The sequence below is a fragment of the Taudactylus pleione genome, unplaced genomic scaffold, assembly GCF_031769625.1.
Source record: "Taudactylus pleione unplaced genomic scaffold, aTauple2 ptg000012l, whole genome shotgun sequence".
NCBI classification, from domain to species: Eukaryota; Metazoa; Chordata; class Amphibia; order Anura; family Myobatrachidae; genus Taudactylus; species Taudactylus pleione.
The window spans coordinates 4,862,294-4,882,353 of NW_028284415.1; the positions used below are offsets into that span (position 1 = coordinate 4,862,294).

Here is a 20,060-nt window from a genome sequence, read left to right on the forward strand (position 1 = left end):
TTTCTGGGTCACTACATGTTTCTGCAAAAAATTATCAACAAAAAAAGATAAATTAGAAGTGAGTGAATTAATGCCCAAAATAATAGGACGCCCGTGTGGTGAAATCAAAGACTTGTGAATTTTAGGTAAATAATAAAACACCAACGTGATAGGGTGATTAATAAACAAAAAGTGAAAATAATCTTTATTTATGATATCTCTATCTTTAGCTTCATCTAGTAGCATTTTAAGTTCTCTCTGAAAAGTTAATGTCAGATCACCTCCCAACATCTGGTAAAAACTGATGTCTTGGAGTTGGGTCAGAGCCTCTTTTAAATAGTCACTTGTATTCAGGATGACTACTCCACCGCCTTTGTCGGCACATTTAATAATGATGGAGTTATCATCCTGAAGGGTCTTAAGAGCCAATCTCTCACCATGTGACAAATTTCTCTTCCAAGGTCCCTATTCGGGTTGGAATTACATAGGGTTTGGAACTCTCTAAGTGTGTTTTTAGAAAATAATTGGATACTCGGACTTCTATGACTGAGAGGAAAGAAGTTGGACTTCTTTTTGAATTTAGTCCTATCTACAGAGGAAGGACAGTTGTTTAAATCAAATATTTTAATTGGCTCTTCATCTCTCATTCCTCCCTCGACTTGTAATGTCTCTAAAATAGAGACATTCCAAGTCATTCGTATCCAAAATAATTGGATCATCATCCTTGTCCAATTTACCCTTTTTGATTTTGGAGAAGAAATACCGTTGCCTACATAGTGATCTAACATATCGGGTGAGTTCTGTGAATAAATTAAACAGGTTGGGATTAGTACTAGGGGCAAAATGAAGGCCCTTAGAGAGAAGTGACGTTTCAGTATCACTCAGAGGTCTAGTTGACAGATTGAAAATACCAGACTTAGTTAATGATATCTTGGTCATCTGAGGTCTCCTTCCTCCCAGTCCCCTCTTTCCCCTAGTTCTCTTGTTCTTTTTGGGGTTCTTTCTTGGAGGGGTAGATAACGGTTGCAATGTGGAAAAATCTTCCAATCTTTCTCTCGGTTGGGAAAATCCAGTTGGAGACTGAATGGTTTTATTCTTCGGTCTTGCTCCCAACTCAAACTTGGGTGATCTATTAAGGGCTTTATCGTTTCTCTCCACATTAGTCAATACATTAGTAGATTCAGAGTAACTGTCCTAATTGGTCTAGTTCTATAGTTAGGTGCTCATGGTGAATTAAATCTCTGGTTGGAGGGATCTCTCTGTCTAGAGTAAGGCCTTTTCTGGTGTCTTATTGGATGGATATAGAGATTATTCTCATCTCGTCAGTTTTTGTTTTTTCTTTGCTATAAGCTCTTTCTCGTATATCGTCACTGTCTGACTTAATTCTGACTCTCTCTTATTAAAATCTGGTTCATCCTTAAATTGTATTAGATCTTTTTGACACCGTTCAATCTCTTTGGTGACTTTCTCTATTTTCCTTTCCCTATAACTAATAAGTGATTTAAATCAGGGAAAAGGAGCAGCGTTTAAGGGCCAGTTCCCATTCGTTAGTCAATTCTACATCATCCTTTTTAGACAGGTGTTAGGATACTTAAAGGTTTACAGGTGAACAATCTAATTCAATGTACTTAGACAAAAAGACACTATCCAGTCAGTGTCTGCTCTCAGTCAGTAGAAGGGACTCTAGATCCAAAAAGCCTCGATTCATATCTGGTTTTATATCAACAGAAACATCGATATCAACATCGAATTTTGATAAGAATTCCCCTCTCCTATTTCTCCTTTCTTTAACCCACAATAATTCGGTCATATTGATCCTCCTACTGAAAAAGCGGCTGAGATGACAAAATTTAATGAAGAAGCAAAGGAAATATACCCAGCGCTAATAAAGCATGAGGGTCAGATAATAGTGCAGCAGCAGAAAAAAAGTTAGTCAACCTTGCAAAAATATATATATAAAAAAAGAAAACTGCGCTCTATTAACTATGCTGGGACATTAATCATACATAATACAAATGATTATGTGAAGCAGAATCAAATTGGATCTTTAAGCTGCAAACGTTGTCGCCAGATGGCCTTAACGAAGCACTTGAATTTTATGATTAATGTGATGGATGTGGGGTGGTTTTTCACCACTCGCTATGTACTGTCCGGTCAATTGAACGGTCATGACCCACCCTCTACCCTTATCCCCATCGATTATCATTCTCTCAACTTTTTCTCCCCTAGTTATGCACTTTGACCTCTCTGCCCATCATTTATCTTTCTCTTTTTTCCTTTGGTGTTCTGTCACTCTAGTGCAGGGGTGGGGAACCCTTTTCCTGCCAAGGGCCATTTTGATATATATAACATTATTCACGGGCCACCCGCAGGCAACTCCCCCTCCGCATGTCATCACACGGGGCCAGGGCCACAATCGCCAGTGATCACAGCAATGCCCAGCTGTAAGGGCATTGCTGCATAGATTCTGGCTAGCAGAAAAAAGTCAGACCAATTGATTCTGCGGGCCTTATACGGCCCCCGGGCCTGAGGTTCCCCATCCCTGCTCTCGTGCTTTAGAATCCATTATCTGTTATTCTTTTACTCAGTATGCTTTCCTACTTGTGGTTTAGGTTTATCTATATATACTGGTGATAACTATGGTGATCCTATTGCCTTTATAAGCGTGTTTCCGTTAGATTGGTAGTAGTACTACATTGAGTCATGGCTCTTGTAGGAGTATATATCATTTGCATAGATATCATTTACACCAGTACTATTGCTGCTGACGGCAACTATACTGGTATTGACTTATTCATTAACCTAGTTATGATGATTATGCCAATTTATTCAGTAATATTGTATTAATGTATTATTGTTATGATATTTTTCATTCTCTACATTCATATATATATTTAATTCTTATGATTATATTATATATTCAGCTGGTATTAACTGTATATAATATAGTTAATACCAAATGAATATATAATATAATAAATCATAAGAATTAAATACATATATGAATGTAGAGAATGAAAAATATAACAATAACACATATATAATAATTATGGAATAATATTTTGCTCCTAATGTTACTATCATCAACATTAGGTATACTGTTATATATAATGGTATATAATAGTGATTAGCACTATTATTACCGGTATGATCATTAACGTATTAGTTTTATATATAGCCTATTTATCCACCATCACTATTGGTATTATTGTTGGTGTTTTTATGCCAATATTAGTATCTAGGCGTTCTCTCTCTCCTATTCTATATTACTATTTATTATTTACGATTTATATAATGGACTATTAAATATATATTCTTTTATTAGTTATTTTCATATACATTTGATATCTGTATACAATATACTTTTATTGATTTATTTATATACCCATCTAGTCCATTATTTATTTATATAATTTTATGAGTATTCATATTAGGTTACTTATTAATAAATTGATATAGTTTTCTGGGTACTTATTAAATCTATTATGATCATGAATTGTGGTATTTTTCCATAATATCAGGTTATATTTTTTGCTGGAACATTAGACTGAACAGAATAAGATCTTTATAATATCTAAATATTTCTAATATATGATATTTTATTTATATTTTTTAATTATGGTGTACATATTTCATCCCTTTAGCAGTCATTAGTCAGGACCTTAGGCTGCTTGTGAATGTTTCTGAGCCTATTTGAATTGCATTAAAATTCCCAACTAACCATCGTGAGTTAAACTAAATTAAATCAAGCAAATCAAATTAATTAACTAATCAATCAAACTTGCTCTAGTGCTATTAAACTGCATAACGGATGGAAGGGAACATCCTGGCTTGAAGAAGGCTTCGGTGGTAGCCGAAATGCGTTGCTGTTTCCTTGAAAAAGAACCACCGGAGATCCCCTTTGGAGATAACACTTAGCCCTCCATCTGACTATCTGGCACTCGGCCGCGGCTTTACATTTGTTGCGGGATTACTCTACCAGACCGCCCCGAAGACGCCAGCTGAACTTCACCACAGGGCCGGTATATATGGTCAGAGTAAGGATCCCCATATCCACCTTATATACCACTGTACTATCAAGGCGGCATCAACGGGCACACTGCGGCTACACCTCACCGCCATCAGCCCCCTCACGGCAATTGTCAAGCTCCCTCCTGAGGCGGACACTAACCACTGACCAGTCCCTCCTGAGGTGGACACGAGTAGACACATCGCGGGTGGCCATTGCTGCAACCAGCCCCTCTACAGCGTCCCGGCCCTACACAAGGTACAGTTTCCATCATGGAGTGTCAGTCATTCCACCTGACCTCATCTGCTCACTGACCTGTTATACAAAACGTTGAACTCAGTTCTTTAGATTGGGCGTTTTAGGTGCAGTACAACACAACGGGGAATCAATGCTTTACCCTGATTACACCCTGGTATACTAATATAAGATACAAGACTTATGTCACCACAGCATTAAAAATATAGGAACTGTCTTTGCCCTATGATTGATATCAGCTATCATTACCATCTACTAATTAACGCTGCCGTGCCATTTCCATCATTCCTAATCGGCTATATTACAGGATAACTGACACACAGTATTTCTTTATCAGGATCTCCGGGGATTCAGCATCACAATTGTTACATTGAGTTTATTTTCCATCTGGATACAATTAATTCAGGACTGTGTTATAACCCTTATATCTATTTCACTATTGCTTTGTTTTGTATACAGTATTTGTAATATTTGGTGTTTTGACCTTTGTCCTTGCACTTCATTATTATCATGTTTATGTCAGTGTCTAAATCACTTTCCAATGGGAGTCTGATAAAACTCCATTCTTGTGTTGATTTTTATACATTTATCTTGTTCTGTTTTTTAATCTTCTTAATAACATTCTTTTTATAATCATTTGTATTATGTATGATTACTGTCCCAGGAGAGTTAATAGAGCGCAGTTTTCTTTTTTTTATATATATTTTTGCAAGGTTGACAACCTTTTTTTCTACTGCTGCACTATTATCTGACCCTCCTGCTTTATTAGCGCTGGGTATATTTCCTTGACTTATATCTCTGCCAATCACTACTAGCATAAGAGACAGCACGCAGCAGCCAATGATCAGTGCTTTGTCATACACTGACAGTAATCAAGGTCTGTCTAGCGTGCTTAGTAAAGAAGTCACATGGGATGCATATATTAGTGGAGTGGTGTCATACAAATAGTGATTTGCATATCTTTGCTTATTGGTAGAGAGGTTCCTTCATTCTACCAGTTGTACTGATCGTGGAGAAAAGCAGTCTATTTATTAGAAAAATACTAATCATAATAAAGAGTAGAGTAGATAACCTTCCTAGCAGTTGGAATTTAATAAAATGAAAGAGTAGTTAGAACACCATAATTAATCTGGTAGTATTTATGGCAGATAAAATGCTCCATGACTGCATAATAGCATAAGTTAAAACAATATTAGGTGCATAGACTTTAAAAGGATATATTATTATATTCTCCTTATTATAACTACAAGAAAATAGTTTAACATAATTACGGACATCAAATTATGCCCACTACCAAACAGTAAGTATAGTGAAAAATATATAGACTTCAGACATTATTCATATATTATAAATAATCAAATAGATTATCGGATAAATATCAAAATTCATTATAAATCCATTAAAAAGCAAGAAAATAATTAATAATTAAAATGAGTCAGCACAGACTCCCATCATTAAGAAGTAAAAACATAATACATATATATTTTTATATTTAGTATTTTTTTATATATATGTGTCATCTGTAAAATATATAAACTAATTGTGAGATATAAGGGCAAAACTGAATAATAATCATATAAATATCTATGAAACAATATATTTAAAGAGCATATGTGCTCAGTTGTTTATAATCATGACAAAGGAATAAATGAATTATATGTAAATAAGTGTAGAAAAATAAAATTATCTTAGTTTAATAAAAATAAATAGTGAAGGGAGGAAATATTGTGTATGGTAAATGTGTTGAAATATTTATGACATTTGTTGTAAAAAACATTTGTTGTGAAAGTACAGTTGTACATGACAAACAGAGTGTACAGTGATACTGTTATCAAAGTTAAACCAATGGTGTGAGAACCCACATATTGTAAAGACATAGCATTACGCGTCTTACAAGTGATTGCGGTATGTTACCAAAGAAAATTAATAAGTGAAAGAAGAAAAATCATTAGTGTGTTGAATAACATAAGACGATGTAGACTAACCATCGATAAATCGAAAAACAAGAAAGAAAAGAAGTGGTATGTGTTAGAAACAAATAATGAAACAGAAGCAAAAACTAAAAAGTGTACCAGATAATCCCAGTGTATATAGTTATGTTCGCCCTTTTATAATAAAATGAGCAATATATGCACATGTGTAAACATGCACATATGTCGAATAGATAAAAAGTCAGTGTGTGTATAAAAACTTTTTGTGTTGGAGATCAAAAAAAGGGATAATAATGAAATTCCATTATTGATGCGTGAATGTGAAGGTAGGGAGCTATAATAAATAATAAAACAAGTTTATTGGTGTAAATATACCAAATTAAAGAATTAAAAAGGTCGCAAACATTCTCCACATACAACAGAAATTAGTAAAAGATATGAAAATTATCATGAGTAACCGCTCAAATACATTGGGGCAAAAAAGTATTTGGACAGCCACCGATTGTGCAAGTTGTTGCACTTTAAAAGATGAGAGAGGTCTAAATTCCATCATAGGTACACTTTAACTGTGAGAGACAGAATCAGAACAAAAAATTCCGGAAATCACATTGCATGATTTTTAAACAATTTATTTGTATATTCTTGCGGAAAATAAATATTTGGACACCTACCAACCAGCAATAATTCAGGCTTTCACAGACCTGTTACTTCTTCTTTAGGAAGCTCATTTATCCTCCACTCGTTACCTGTATTAATGGCACCTGTTTGAACTGGTTAACTGTATAAAAGACACCTGTCCACACCCTCAAACAGTCAGACTGCAACCTCTCCACCATGGCCAAGTCCAGAGAGCTGTCTAAGAACACTAGAGACAAATTGTAGACCTGCACAAGGCTGGGATGAGCTACTAGACAATAGGCAAGCAGCTTGGTGAGAAGAGATCAATTGTTGGCGCAATTATTAAAAAGTGGAAGAAATACAAGATCACTGACAATCTCCCTCGACCAGGGGCTCCATGCAAGATCTCACCTCGTGGGGTATCAATGATCTTGAGAACGGTGAGGGATCAGCCTAGAACTACACGGGGGGACCTGGTCAATGACCTCTACAGAGCTGGGACCACAGTCACAAAGCTTATCATTAGTAACACACTACGTCGTCATGGATTCAAATCTTGCAGTGCCCCAAAGGTCCCCCTGCTTAAGCCAGCACATGTCCAGGCCTGTCTAAAGTTTGCCCGTGACCATCTGGATGATCCAGAGGAGGATTGGGAGAACGTCATGTGGTCAGATGAGACCAATATAGAACTTTTTGGTATAAACTCCACACGCCGTGTTTGGAGGGAGAATGATGTGTGGCATCCCAAAAAACACCATACCCACCGTGAAGCATGGGGGTGTAAATATCATGCTTTGGGGATGCTTTTCTGCAAAGCGGACAGGTCGACTGATCCGTATTACGGAGAGGATGAATGGGGACATGTATCGTCACATTTTGGGGAAAAACCTCCTTCCCTCAGTAAGAGCATTGAAGATGCAACGTGGCTGGTCTTCCAGCATGACAATGACCCCAAACACACCACCCGGGCAAATAAGGAGTGGCACCCTAAGAAGCATTTCAAGGTCCTGGATTGGCCTAGCCAGTCTCCAGACCTCAACCTAATAGGAAATCTGTGGAGGGAGTTGAAAGTCTGTGTTGCCCGGCGACAACCCCAAAACATGACACATCTAGAGAGGATCTGCATTGAAGAGTGGGCCAAAATACCTGCTGCAGTGTGTGCAAACCTGGTCAAGAACTACAGGAAACATTTGACCTCTGTAATTGCCAACCGAGGTTACTTTACAAAGTATTGAGTTTAACTTTTTGACTGTCCAAATATTTATTTTCCGCAATAATATACAAATAAATTGTTTAAATATCATACAATGTGATTTCTGGAATTTTTTGTTCTGATTCTGTCTCTCACAGTTAAAGTGTACCTATGATGGAAATTACAGACCTCTCTCATCTTTTAAAGTGCAACAACTTGCACAATCGGTGGCGTGTCCAAATACTTATTTGCCCCACTGTATATCAGTTCAAAAATGCAGAATACAGGACAGCAAACACCAAATGAGTCTTTGGTCTTGAAAGGATTAAACTAGGCATTAGAGGGGGAGAGGTCATGAAGATGCTTTTTGAAGAAAGACAGTGAATGGACTTTTAAATTGGGAGCCCTTGCCCCGGGTGGTCTCAATGAAAATATAAACTATTCTGCATTTTTTAACTGATATATTTGAGTGGTTACTCATAATAATATTCATATCTTTTACTAATTTCTATTGTATGTGGAGAATGTTTGCGACCTTTTTAATTCTTTAATTTGGTATATTTACACCAATAAACTTGTTTTATTATATCTCCCTACCTTCACATTCATGCATCAATAATGGAATTTCATTATTATCCCTTTTTTTGTTCTCCAACACAAAAAAGTTTTAATACACACACTATGACTTTTTATCTATTCGATATATGCGCATGTTTACACATGTGTATATTGCTAATTTTATTATAAAAGGGCGAACATAACTATATGCACTAGGATTATCTGGTACACCTTTTAGTTTTTGCTTCTGTTTCATTATTGGTTTCTAACACATACCACTTCTTTTCTTTATTGTTTTTCGATTTATCGATGGTTAGTCTACATCATCTTATGTTATTCAACACACTAATGATTTTTCTTCTTTCACTTATTAATTTTCTTTGGTAACATACCACTATCACTTGTAAGACGCGTAACGCTATGTCTTTACAATATGTGGGTTCTCACACCATTGGTTTAACTTTGATAACACTATCACTGTACACTGTCATGTACAACTGTACTTTCACAACAAACGTTTTTTTTACAACAAATGTCATAAATATTTCAACACATTTACCATACACAATATTTTCCTCCCTTCACTATTTATTTTTATTAAACTAAGATAATTTTATTTTTCTACACTTATTTACATATAATTAATTTATTCCTTTATGTCACGATTATAAACAACTGAGCACATATGCTCTCTTTAAATATATTGTTTCATAGATATTTATATGATTATTATTCAGTTTTGCCATTATATCTCACAATTTATACATTTTACAGATGACATTTTTATATATGTTATATATGTATTATGTTTTTACTTCTGAATGATGGGAGACAATCTGTGCTCATTTTAATTATTACTTTTCTTGCTTTTTAATGGATTTATAATTAATTTTGATATTTATCTGATAATCTGCTATTTGATTATTTATAATGTATGAATAATGTCTGAAGTCTATATATTTTTCACTATACGGTTTGGTAGTGTGCATAATTTGATGTCCGTAATTATGTTAAATAAACTTTTTTTGTAGTTATAATAAGGAGAATATAATAATAATATATCCTTTAAAGTCTATGCACCTAATATTGTTTTAACTTATGCTATTATGCAGTCATTAAGCATTTTATCTGCAATAAATACTAATTATGTACAGATTAATTATGGTGTTCTAACTACTCTTTCATTTTATTAAATTCCAACTGCTAGGAAGGTTATCTACTCTACTCTTTATTATGATTAGTATTTTTCTAATAAATAGACTGCTTTTCTCCACGATCAGTATAACTGGTAGAATGAAGGAACCTCTCTACCAATAAGCAAAGATATGCAAATCACTATTTGTCTGACACCACTCCACTAATATATGCATCCCATGAGACTTCTTTACCAAGCACGCTAGACAGATGTTGATTACTGTCAGCATATTATAAAGCACTGATCATTGGCTGCTGCCTGCTCTTTCCTATGCTAGTAGTGATTGGCAGAGATATAAGCCAATCAAATCTATATACCGGATTGGCCAATCACTTTTACAAGACTATTTGTCTGACATCACTCCACTAATATATGCATATCATGTAACTTCTTTACTAAGCACGCTAGACAGACCTTTATTACTGTCAGTGTATAACAAAGCACTGATCATTGGCTGCTGCCTGCTGTCTCTTATGCTAGTAGTGATTGGCAGAGATATAAGTCAATCAAATCTATACACCGGATGATTGGCCAATCACTCTTACAAGACGGCGCCACCTAGCAACGGCGTCAGGATCACAGGTTAACAAGCTTCCCCGGCGAAACGCGCGTCCTGTTGCCTCTCTCCCTGCATTGACACACAGAGAGCTGATACTCTGGAGCTAAGGAGACAGTCTCTCACACTGATCCTCAGGTATTCTCTTCTATTACAGGCAGCCCTCACATGGCGAATCTGACTTCTGCAATGCCCCACAGTGTTACCAGAAGTCACCTAACACCTAGCATGTGAGTGATTACCTGTATATTTCTTTGGTTTCTATCAGCACAGCAACCGGCCCCTCTCTCATCTAGTTTCCTCTCATGGAAGAGACTGGAAAGAAGAAGGTGCCAGGGCATCTGTGTCCTGTACCATTACACCGCTTATACAACAAACCTGTACATACCCTATAAATATGAATGATATACTATTCTGACATATGACATCTGGTTTATTTATGCCGTAACCTCTACTCTGTATTTTTATGTATCTATTATTATAGTACATCTTAAGTTTATAGACTCTGTCTGATTTTCATTTATCCTGATTAGAGGTTTGAGAGACCCCCTCTCCAAGTTTGCAATATACTGTACAATGTAACTACTGATCTCTGTTTAGAGTACTAATGATTGTAATGTGATAAAAAAATTGGATATATCCTTGTACAAGTTTCACAATTCAGACTAGAGGTTTCACAAAGATAGGGTATGAATATATTTTTGTGAAGAGCAATTTTGGACTCTTTCATGTTGTATACAGCGATACCATGGAATTATCACAATAGTGAATTACATCAACTATTATGCTGCTTATAAATACCTGTAGAAAAGATGTCTTGAGAAAAGACTATTCCGCTTATATTGTTTTGTCTCCATAACTACCAGTAACTAGCACGTAATATGTGCTCAAATTACCACGACCATTTCGCCATTGTATTGTATTAACTATTATCAAGTGACCACTGATGAGAAATCATCATTATATTAAATGTATGTGTGTGTTTTGTTTTCATTTGGGTGGACTCATCATTTAAGTGAGACCATTTGCCCTTTATTTTAGAAATGACAATAAAAGGTATGTTTTAACATATACAATATTTCCTTATACATATTTCTGATATAATAACCATATATATCTAAGAGTGCTCCCCAAAAAAATAGGAATTTATTTTTGTTTTTTAGCAATCTGCTAAAAAAATTCTTGAGTAGTTTTATCAATCTGCCCACCCTCCTTGGCCCTTTACATACAGGTTTATATCAGCGTCACATTATAGAACATTAAAAATAAAATTACTAATTGTGCTTGCTTACAATGAATGAGCACAAATAAATTACTATCCATTTAAAACTGCATATTTAAGCAATACTTTTGTTTAATGCATTGAATATTCACAAAAGCAACAACTATACCAACTGCAGCAGATCTTCCTTATGTCAATGACACCTCACCTTCTAGCCATCAAGGAGATGGAGTTAAGAGGTATGAGCCTCTGGAGAACATACATATATAAACACATAATTTACAAATGATTATATTGCGAACGGAGGAAAAATAACTCAAAGTATTGATACGTCTCTTAAGATTTATTTTCATGTCGCCGCATCAAGTAACATGGAAAACAAGGCAGTGTTTACCTGGCTATTTTAAAATAAACATTCATAAATATTTCAGCATATTCTTTTTTTTTAAGTCTCATTAAAGTAAATGGGGTGGCGTTGTGGAAACTTTAAAATAGTGCAAATATGCTAAAAAAAAAAAAAAGAACCCCCACCCTTCTGGACATGAAAAAGTACAAACAATTGCAACGTTTTGTAAATTAAATAACAATATCAAATCAAATAAAATATTAAATATAAAAATAAGTAGACAAACTAAGTCGTTGCTTTGTAAAACTGGCCTACTATAACAACAAAATAAATTATTCTCCCAGTTCTTGCAGATAAAGCTTTATGACCAGAGATGGTGGGTTTACACCACTGGTACCTTTGTCGTTAAGTGTGATCACTCTCAAAAATGTGAAACCTGGCCAGATGAAGTGATAACCTTGGGTTTACAAGGAGCGATGGTAGGCAAAGGCTAACAGTACACACTCAAATGGGAACAAGGCCCATGGGGCCTGGAAAATCTTAGGGGGCCACGTGTTTGGGTGATTGTCTAAAATGCATTGAAGAGACTCCATTAGGATTTACCTTCAAATCATATACCACACCATGACAAGACTGGTCGACATCTTCAAACTGTCCAGCCTCAATATTAAATTCACTGACATTAATCACATTGCTCCACTCCATAGGAGGGACATGACGTAAACTTGGGTTGTAAGACCCTTCAGTCCCCGACTCGTAACCACAGAGAGTAATGTGCTCCTTACAGGCAAAATCAGCCAGGTCTTCGTCATCTATGTCAAAAGAAAAAGTGGAGATTCAGCAACCACTAAGGGAATGGTTTCCACAATCCTAGCTGCTCACCTAGTATTGTTGATTGCCTTTCAAAACACCCCTTGTCCCCACACAAATAAAATAACTATATGAAATGTTTGGCTATCACTAAATAAAAAAATAAATTAACTTAGAGAAATGTGACCCTGCTTACTCTAAAGGTAGGATTAATCATTGTTGCTTTCATATTTTTATGTAGATATGTTGTTCAGTTTCAGACCCCCATTTGGTTACCACTTTTCAAATGCAAACTGAACTGCAGTCTCTTACATGACAAAAGCCACTGACATGGGAGATTAATTGGGTCATCTCTCACTCACATTCTAGCAAACAATAAAAAAAAAAATATCTATTTTTTAGGTACATTTACAGATGTGTAAAAGTGTATGAGGGAGCATTGACTTGTGTGCTAAAGATAGTAACGGTCGCGTGGTGAAGGAGCCGTGGCTAGGGTGTCAAGGTGAGAGAAGCATGGCTAGATTGCTGTTAAGACTGCATTAGGTAGATTAGAAAAAATATATACTGTAGTGCGTGTTCCCCAGCATCTTGAAGACTTTACCATAAGGTTTTTCCAATGCCAACATCTCAGCATCCCAGTCTTCTTGCTCATAATGATAATAAGGCTGTGTCTCCGACGAGCTGGAGTTTTTATTTAAATCTGTATCATCCTCCTCAGATGAGCTGCTTTCCCATCGAGGACTTCTGTACATGGACCAAGCTTCATAGATATCCTCCGATATGTCACTCTGTCCATCATCTTCTTTACCCTCGGCCCTGGAAATGTCTCTCTCTTGTTCTACAACAGGAACAAATTCATTCCTGCCTAGATATTGTCAAAACAAACAAGTTTCAATTAGGCATGGTCTTTGGGTGCAGTAAGTTAATGAGACAACTTCTACTCCCCACAACTTATGCCCACTCACAACATCCTACATGTTCTTATTGAGAAATAAAGTCAGAACAACAACTAAATGTAGCCACTCTCCATTATTGGCAAGAAAATTTCCATGGGCTAAAAGGTGGACATTTATATTTTAAATATCCGGAAACTAGTACTGTGATAATCAACTACCTGGGCGAGGAACCAGCACAATACCTATAACCACATACTAAAAGGTTCCTATTTTACAGAACCAGTAGGATTTCTGCAAGATTGCAACTAATTTAAAGCAGCTATCAGTCAGAAGGCTGGTTCAGCCTTAGAACTAATTGTTACATGCAGAGACAGATTTAGACCTCATGGAGCCCTAGGCAATATACTGGTTTGGGGCCCCCATCTCTCAATCCATAGAAGAAAAGTTCCACAGAGGCCTTGACACAATGGCTATGTATGTACAATACACTTTTATTAACATCTGTGGAGTGCCATCTGTTTCTTTCCATGGAGTATCTTTACCCCACTGTTTGGAACCTGTATTACTATCAATACTAAGGAGGACACCCATGTAATTTAACTACAGTTCACCAGAGTGACAAATGCACACACTCCTTTCATAAATATATGTATACTCAGTGTTAGCTTCCGGTTTTCATAGACCCAGTATCATCAGAGGCCAGGCTCTCTTGTGAATATAAGAAATGGGTATGTAATGCCGGCTGTCGGGATGCCTCCTGTCAGAATACCGACAGTGGCATCCTGATGGTAGGTATCCCGACAGGGGTCGGGTAAGCATACTTACCCTCCCCATTCCCCTCCTAACCCTCCCTTCTTGTAGCCTCACCCTTACCCTCCCCTCCCCGCAACCCTCCCTATTAATGCTTAAACCTAAGTCTCTCCCCTTAGTGCCTAACCCTAACCTCCCCCTCAAAACCTAACCATCTTACGCTCCCTAAAACTAACCCTCCCCCCCGCAGATAAAACTAAGTGCGCCTTGGATGTACCTAGTTCGGGATGGCGTCCTTCGGCGTTCCGGAGTCGAGATTAAGATAGGTGACGGTATTTCGGCGCCTATTTTAAGTCTCTTGTCGGGATTTCGATGACAGTATTGAGACCGGCGGCATCGCGGCTGCCGGTCTCATAACTACATCCCGAATATAAGCCCCCTAACTTCTGTGCAGAAGGAATCTCACTCTCTCCGTCCAACCACTCAGGGACTGGCTGGTAACTTTTTGGCAGGCGTCAAACACAAGCAAGTGGCCCTTTCTTTCTATCAGCGCAATGCAATGTAAAAAATTAGTATGACAAATCGTGCAGGTGTAGTTTGACTAATGTGGTGTAGACCAATGGGGCCAAACTTTGGTACATAGGTGTCAGACCGTAGTTCCCACTGATAATGGGGACAGCGGTCTGCAGCGCTAATTAGCCTTCTGTAGAGATTTCTGAGAAATCTCCTGCATTAGCTTGTTCGCACATAGCAACAATTCATAATATTATGCAGAAACTGCGGTTTCTACAGCTTTTTATGATAAAAAAAAGGATTGATAAATAAGCCCCTAAATACTGTATCAGTCACACAATACAAAATCTGTTTATGTGCCTATCCTGAACTCAGCAAGGAACACCCCTAGATGCCCAGCTACTCCCATTGAACATACTGAATTTTGCATCCCTGCTCTGCAGATTGCCACTATCTTGGCCAGTGCCACAGGCTTATTACTTGTATAGTGAAGATAGACACACAAATTTTGCATTTTCAAATAAGGTCTTACAGATAGGGGAGAAGTGTTATTTTTGCAAAACATGGTTCAGACAGACCTGGACGGTACAAAAAGGCACCATAAGAGAACAAAGTTTAAACTGCATTACATACTGTTTTATTAACAACTTTCGCTTTTACAAACCTACTGATCGATAACCTAAAGATTTCTATACTTGGAAACATCTTCTTTCTGCTCTCTGAATTTCACTCATTCTGTGATCCATCTCTGGCCGATTACTCACATTTCTTCCCCTGGACTGTTTGTTTATGATATGGAGCTCAGGGAAAAAATTTCCTTTGGCCCCCCAATACAAAAAATGTATTTAAGCATAACGATACGTAGTGCAAGGCATGATGCAGATCACTTGTGTCGGACCTAACTTTTGCCTTTAAATTTACTTAGATTGCATATTTTTTTCCTGCATTTTGCATCTTAATTCAATAATAGTGTGCCAAGTACTTGGGATTAGTATTTTATTGACCCTTTTGTGCCCTACACTACATCACTCACCACTCTATACTACATCACTAATCCATCTATACCAGTGTTGGCTAACCTTGACACTCCAGCTGTTATGGAACTACATAACCCAGCATGCACTGCTACAGTTTTGCTATTAGGGCATGCTAAAACTGTGGCAGGGCATGCTGGGATATATAGTTCCACAACAGCTGGAGTGTCAAGGTTAGCCAACACTGATCTATACCCTACACACCACTAATTCCTCTATGAGCTACACTTCATGGTTAACGTCACTATACTACCTTTCTGCACTAATGACCCCTCTATAAGCTACACTGCATGGTAAAACATCACTGCACTCTACACTACACCAGAGAGAGAGATAAACATTGGAAAAAATAAGATAAAAAGTGTAAGGTGGGCAACAGACGCTGACGCTTTAGACGGAGGAGAGAGAGTGTCTGAAAAAACAGAGAGAAACACTAGAAAAGTAAAACAAAGAGGAAAGTGGGCAAAGGATCCTGAGAAGACGCATAAGCATGGGGAGATAGTGGTGTGCTAGGGAAAAACTGCAAATCTAACATGTACACTCACCAATGTAGCAGTCTGCATGATCTACATGACTGCTCTCTAGGCTGCACGGCTCCTGTCCTCCACTGGCAGCCACATGACGTCACTGTTTAACTTACTCTTATTAATCTAATTATATGTATAAGTAAGGTGACATTGTAGTATATAGTATAAGTGGTATTAAATAATGAAATATTATGTGGCCTGTGTCCCTCATTTCTCCAGTGTCTAATTAACTCTCACCTATATTTTTCCACAGAATAAATATGTTTTGCCGACATTAATAATGTTTACAAGCAGTATGTTGACTCCAGAATGCCGGCACTGGGAGATTGACAAGTGCTACTTAATGCATTTCATGGACACAGGCGGTACAATTGTAAACATGATGCTTAAATATCATGTTTACGGTTGTGCTGCCAGCACACGTGAAATGCTTTAAGCTGCATTGTCAATCTCCCGCTGCCGGCATTCCGGAGTCCACATACTGCTTGCTGACATTGTCTGACTGACATATGCCCTCACACAGCATAGGGAAAAAAATAAGCTCATGTTTGAGGATAGTGAAGACACAGAGAGGCTCGAATAATTGGAAGCTGCTATGCTGGACAGTTTTCACTGTCATGTAGACAGTGTATGAGTATCTCACCCTCTGCTTACAATTAGTTGCCGTTACCCCCACCTTTTACATGTTATCCTACTATAAGGCATTGCAGAGTGGCCACTTGAACTTGAAGTCAGGCAATGGATCACCAAGAAGTTGGTGAGACTGAGACTCAGGACTGAGCCTGGTTATACTATACAATTTATATATTGGTACAAGTGTCAAATTCCTAATAAATGTCCCTATTAGAAAAAAAAAATTATCAATGCAGACACTTCCCATCTCCCCAGTCCCCTCAAGACAACCCCTCATCCACATTCCCCTTTTTTCTGGAGACACCTATAGCACAAAAAATAACCTCAGCTCATGTGCACTAATCAGCTCCTCTCTGCTCCCCAGTATCTCCTATCAGTATCCCTGGACTGTTATAAGGACAGCACTTCAGCGGTACAGATGTTTAGAGGTGCGGGAAGCCATGCACCTCATCAATGTAATTGCACTGGCTGTAATTACTCTAGAAGCCTGCATTTGTGATAGTCAGGGCCGGAATTTAGGACCCAGACACGGGCCCCAACAGACCCGCCGGGCCTAGGCGGGTGCCTAGTGGTAAATTTGCCCCTGGTTATATTTAATAGGATGTGTTTTCTGTAAACTGGCCCATTCTCTGCAATTAAACCTGTAGATATAAAGCACCAATAATTTAAAAAGCAAAAACCAACCTTAATTGCCCAGATGCACAGAATTCACACCCTAATACGTTTATCCCATAGTTTCTTCGCAAGACATTCATCTTAATTGTGTTAACTCTCCCCAGCCAGAGCAACTCAACGATAGCCACGGCTGAAAATCTAATTTTGGCTAGCAAGGTAAAAAAATTAAGTTGGAATACATTACAATTATTGGTTAAATTTATCCCAAGGTATCTCATATGGGAGTGGCGCCACTTGAATTGAAAAGCCAGTCAAGACCTTTAATGGTGTTCTTTGATGCAGTTACATAAGAGCTACTGATTTATTACGTTTTAAAATTTCACACAGAACCATATCTCCAAAATTCAACCATTATGGTGCATACACACGGTCCAAATTTGCAGGACGAAATGAACGATAACGATATTGTTTATTGTTATATTGTTGACTTTACTGTCAACGACCAACAATGCGCGTGGCCGCATGTACGATAACGATATCTAGAGTCGACCGTACATGCAGGCCAACTTGGTCGATATCTATGGGTAAATCGTTCATATTGAACGATCATCGTTTTGGGCCACTCCCTGGGCTTCATTTTGAGAAGCACGCGCTGGAAGAAGCAGACAACGCAGAGTATCGGCATCTGTTTACAAGAGAAAAAAAGGTAAGTACATTTTTTTTTTTTTTTTTTTTAAAGCCACCGATGGCCACCAATGACTTCCACCCAACAGGGGGCACTGCAGGTGGGCTCTGCATAAGAGGGCACTGCATAAGGGGGCCACTGCAGGTGGGCTCTGCATAAGGGGCACACCAGGAGGGCACTGCATAGTTGGAGGCCCTAATAGTGAACTTAAAAGAAATGTTTATAGTTTTTATTTTAATGTGTGTTTTCACATTTTATTATTTCAGACATGGCTGGAAACCGCAAATTCTGGACAGTGTTCCTGGAATTATACCAAGCCAATGAGTACTTGTGGAATATCAAGCTGAAAGAGTACTCCGATTGGAACCTTAAAAACCAGGCATACCAGAAGCTGCTGATGTATAGCAGGTGCCTGAAGAAGAATACAGCCATAGCCTAGGTAAAGCAGAAGATTAACTTAGGGACAGAGGGCCTGATTCAGACCCGCTCGCAAGCGGGTCGATGGTGCCCTAGTGCGCACGACGGGGGGAGCTCAGTCGTGCGCATGCACGAGACCCGCATAGCCGTCGCTATGGGTCTCGCACAAAAGGGGGCGTGCTGTCGATGGTGAGTGACAGCATGCCCCCTTCGGTGGGCATGCCGGGGGGCGTTGCTGCCCAGACGGAGGCGTTCCCATGGGAACGCCTACCGTCTGGGGCCGGCCCCACTGACATCACTAGTGATGTCAGTGGGAGTGCTTTTGGCTCTGATAGAGGCAAAAGCACTCCTGGGCTTGCGGCAGCGAGACCCTACCGCAGGATCTCGTCGCAAGCCTGATGGTTGCGATGGTCTTGACCATCATGACCATCTATTTGGCCGCTCGCATAAGCTGTGGGTGGTCACCCACAGCTATGCGAGCGGCCAGGAGGTGGCTCCAATTTTAGGCAGGAGGGTCCTGATTCAGAGCGAGCGCTCTTGTCAGAGCGTCCGGCTCTGAATCAGGCCCAGAGTTCATGCGGGAGCACACCAAATATTCCTGGAGAAAGAGCCGGAGAAGCGGTCAATCAGCTCACTGGATGAGGACGTGGAGAAGGTTTGTCCAGAGGGTGAACCGGAGAGTCAGGATACCGTAAGTACATCAACAAATATATAGGGTTTGTTTTTGTTATAGCAAAGATTACTGTACAACAGTGGAAAGGGATTAATTGTTTTCACCCTTACCCACTTTACCAATGTAATGATATTAAGAATGTAAAAACAAAAATATATTGGACCAATTTGGTCATGTACTTTATTTGATAATTAACATGGAAGTGGATCCTGACGCTCCGGGCAGTGAGCTGATGAAACTTGAGGACACCATCGTCAAGGCGCCACCACCACTTTCTGAACCTGCCGCCAAGAAGCGGAGGTCGGCAGACAAGGCGTCAACATCCTCAAGTTCCGGACCGAGGAGGTGCTACATACGAACACGGATGATTTCACTATTTTTGGACCAAACATCGCTAATGAAATTAGGAAAATGAATCCCCAAACCCAGCTGTATTGTAGAAGGGTCATGTATGAGGTGTTACATAATGGTATGATCGATGAAACCACAACACTAACCCTATATAAACCCAAGCAGCTAGCGCCAACGGAATTTAGTTCTCATCCCCCACTGCCGTATCCCCAAAAGCCTCCTCAACAGTATTATCCCCAATATGTGTCGGGAACCCCTGCCCCACCAACCTCCCTGGGCCATCCTCAAGTGGTGT

The 20,060-nt window shown here is 38.5% G+C and overlaps 1 protein-coding gene across 16 annotated transcripts in view; it reads right to left on the bottom strand.

Moving 5' to 3' along the window:
• Positions 1 to 11,849: 11,849 nt before the first annotated feature.
• LOC148542406 (uncharacterized) overlaps positions 11,850 to 20,060 on the bottom strand; it is a 42,912-nt gene continuing 34,701 nt past the window's right edge. For all 16 annotated transcript variants that reach the window (XM_088468102.1, XM_088468075.1, XM_088468115.1 and 13 more), the window contains 2 exons: positions 13,273 to 13,536; positions 11,850 to 12,673 (listed from right to left, as the gene is read on the bottom strand). In XM_088468102.1, the coding sequence (XP_088324228.1) occupies positions 12,402 to 12,673; positions 13,273 to 13,536 (536 nt within the window). In that variant the 3' untranslated portion in view covers positions 11,850 to 12,401. The remainder of the gene's footprint in view (positions 12,674 to 13,272; positions 13,537 to 20,060) is intronic.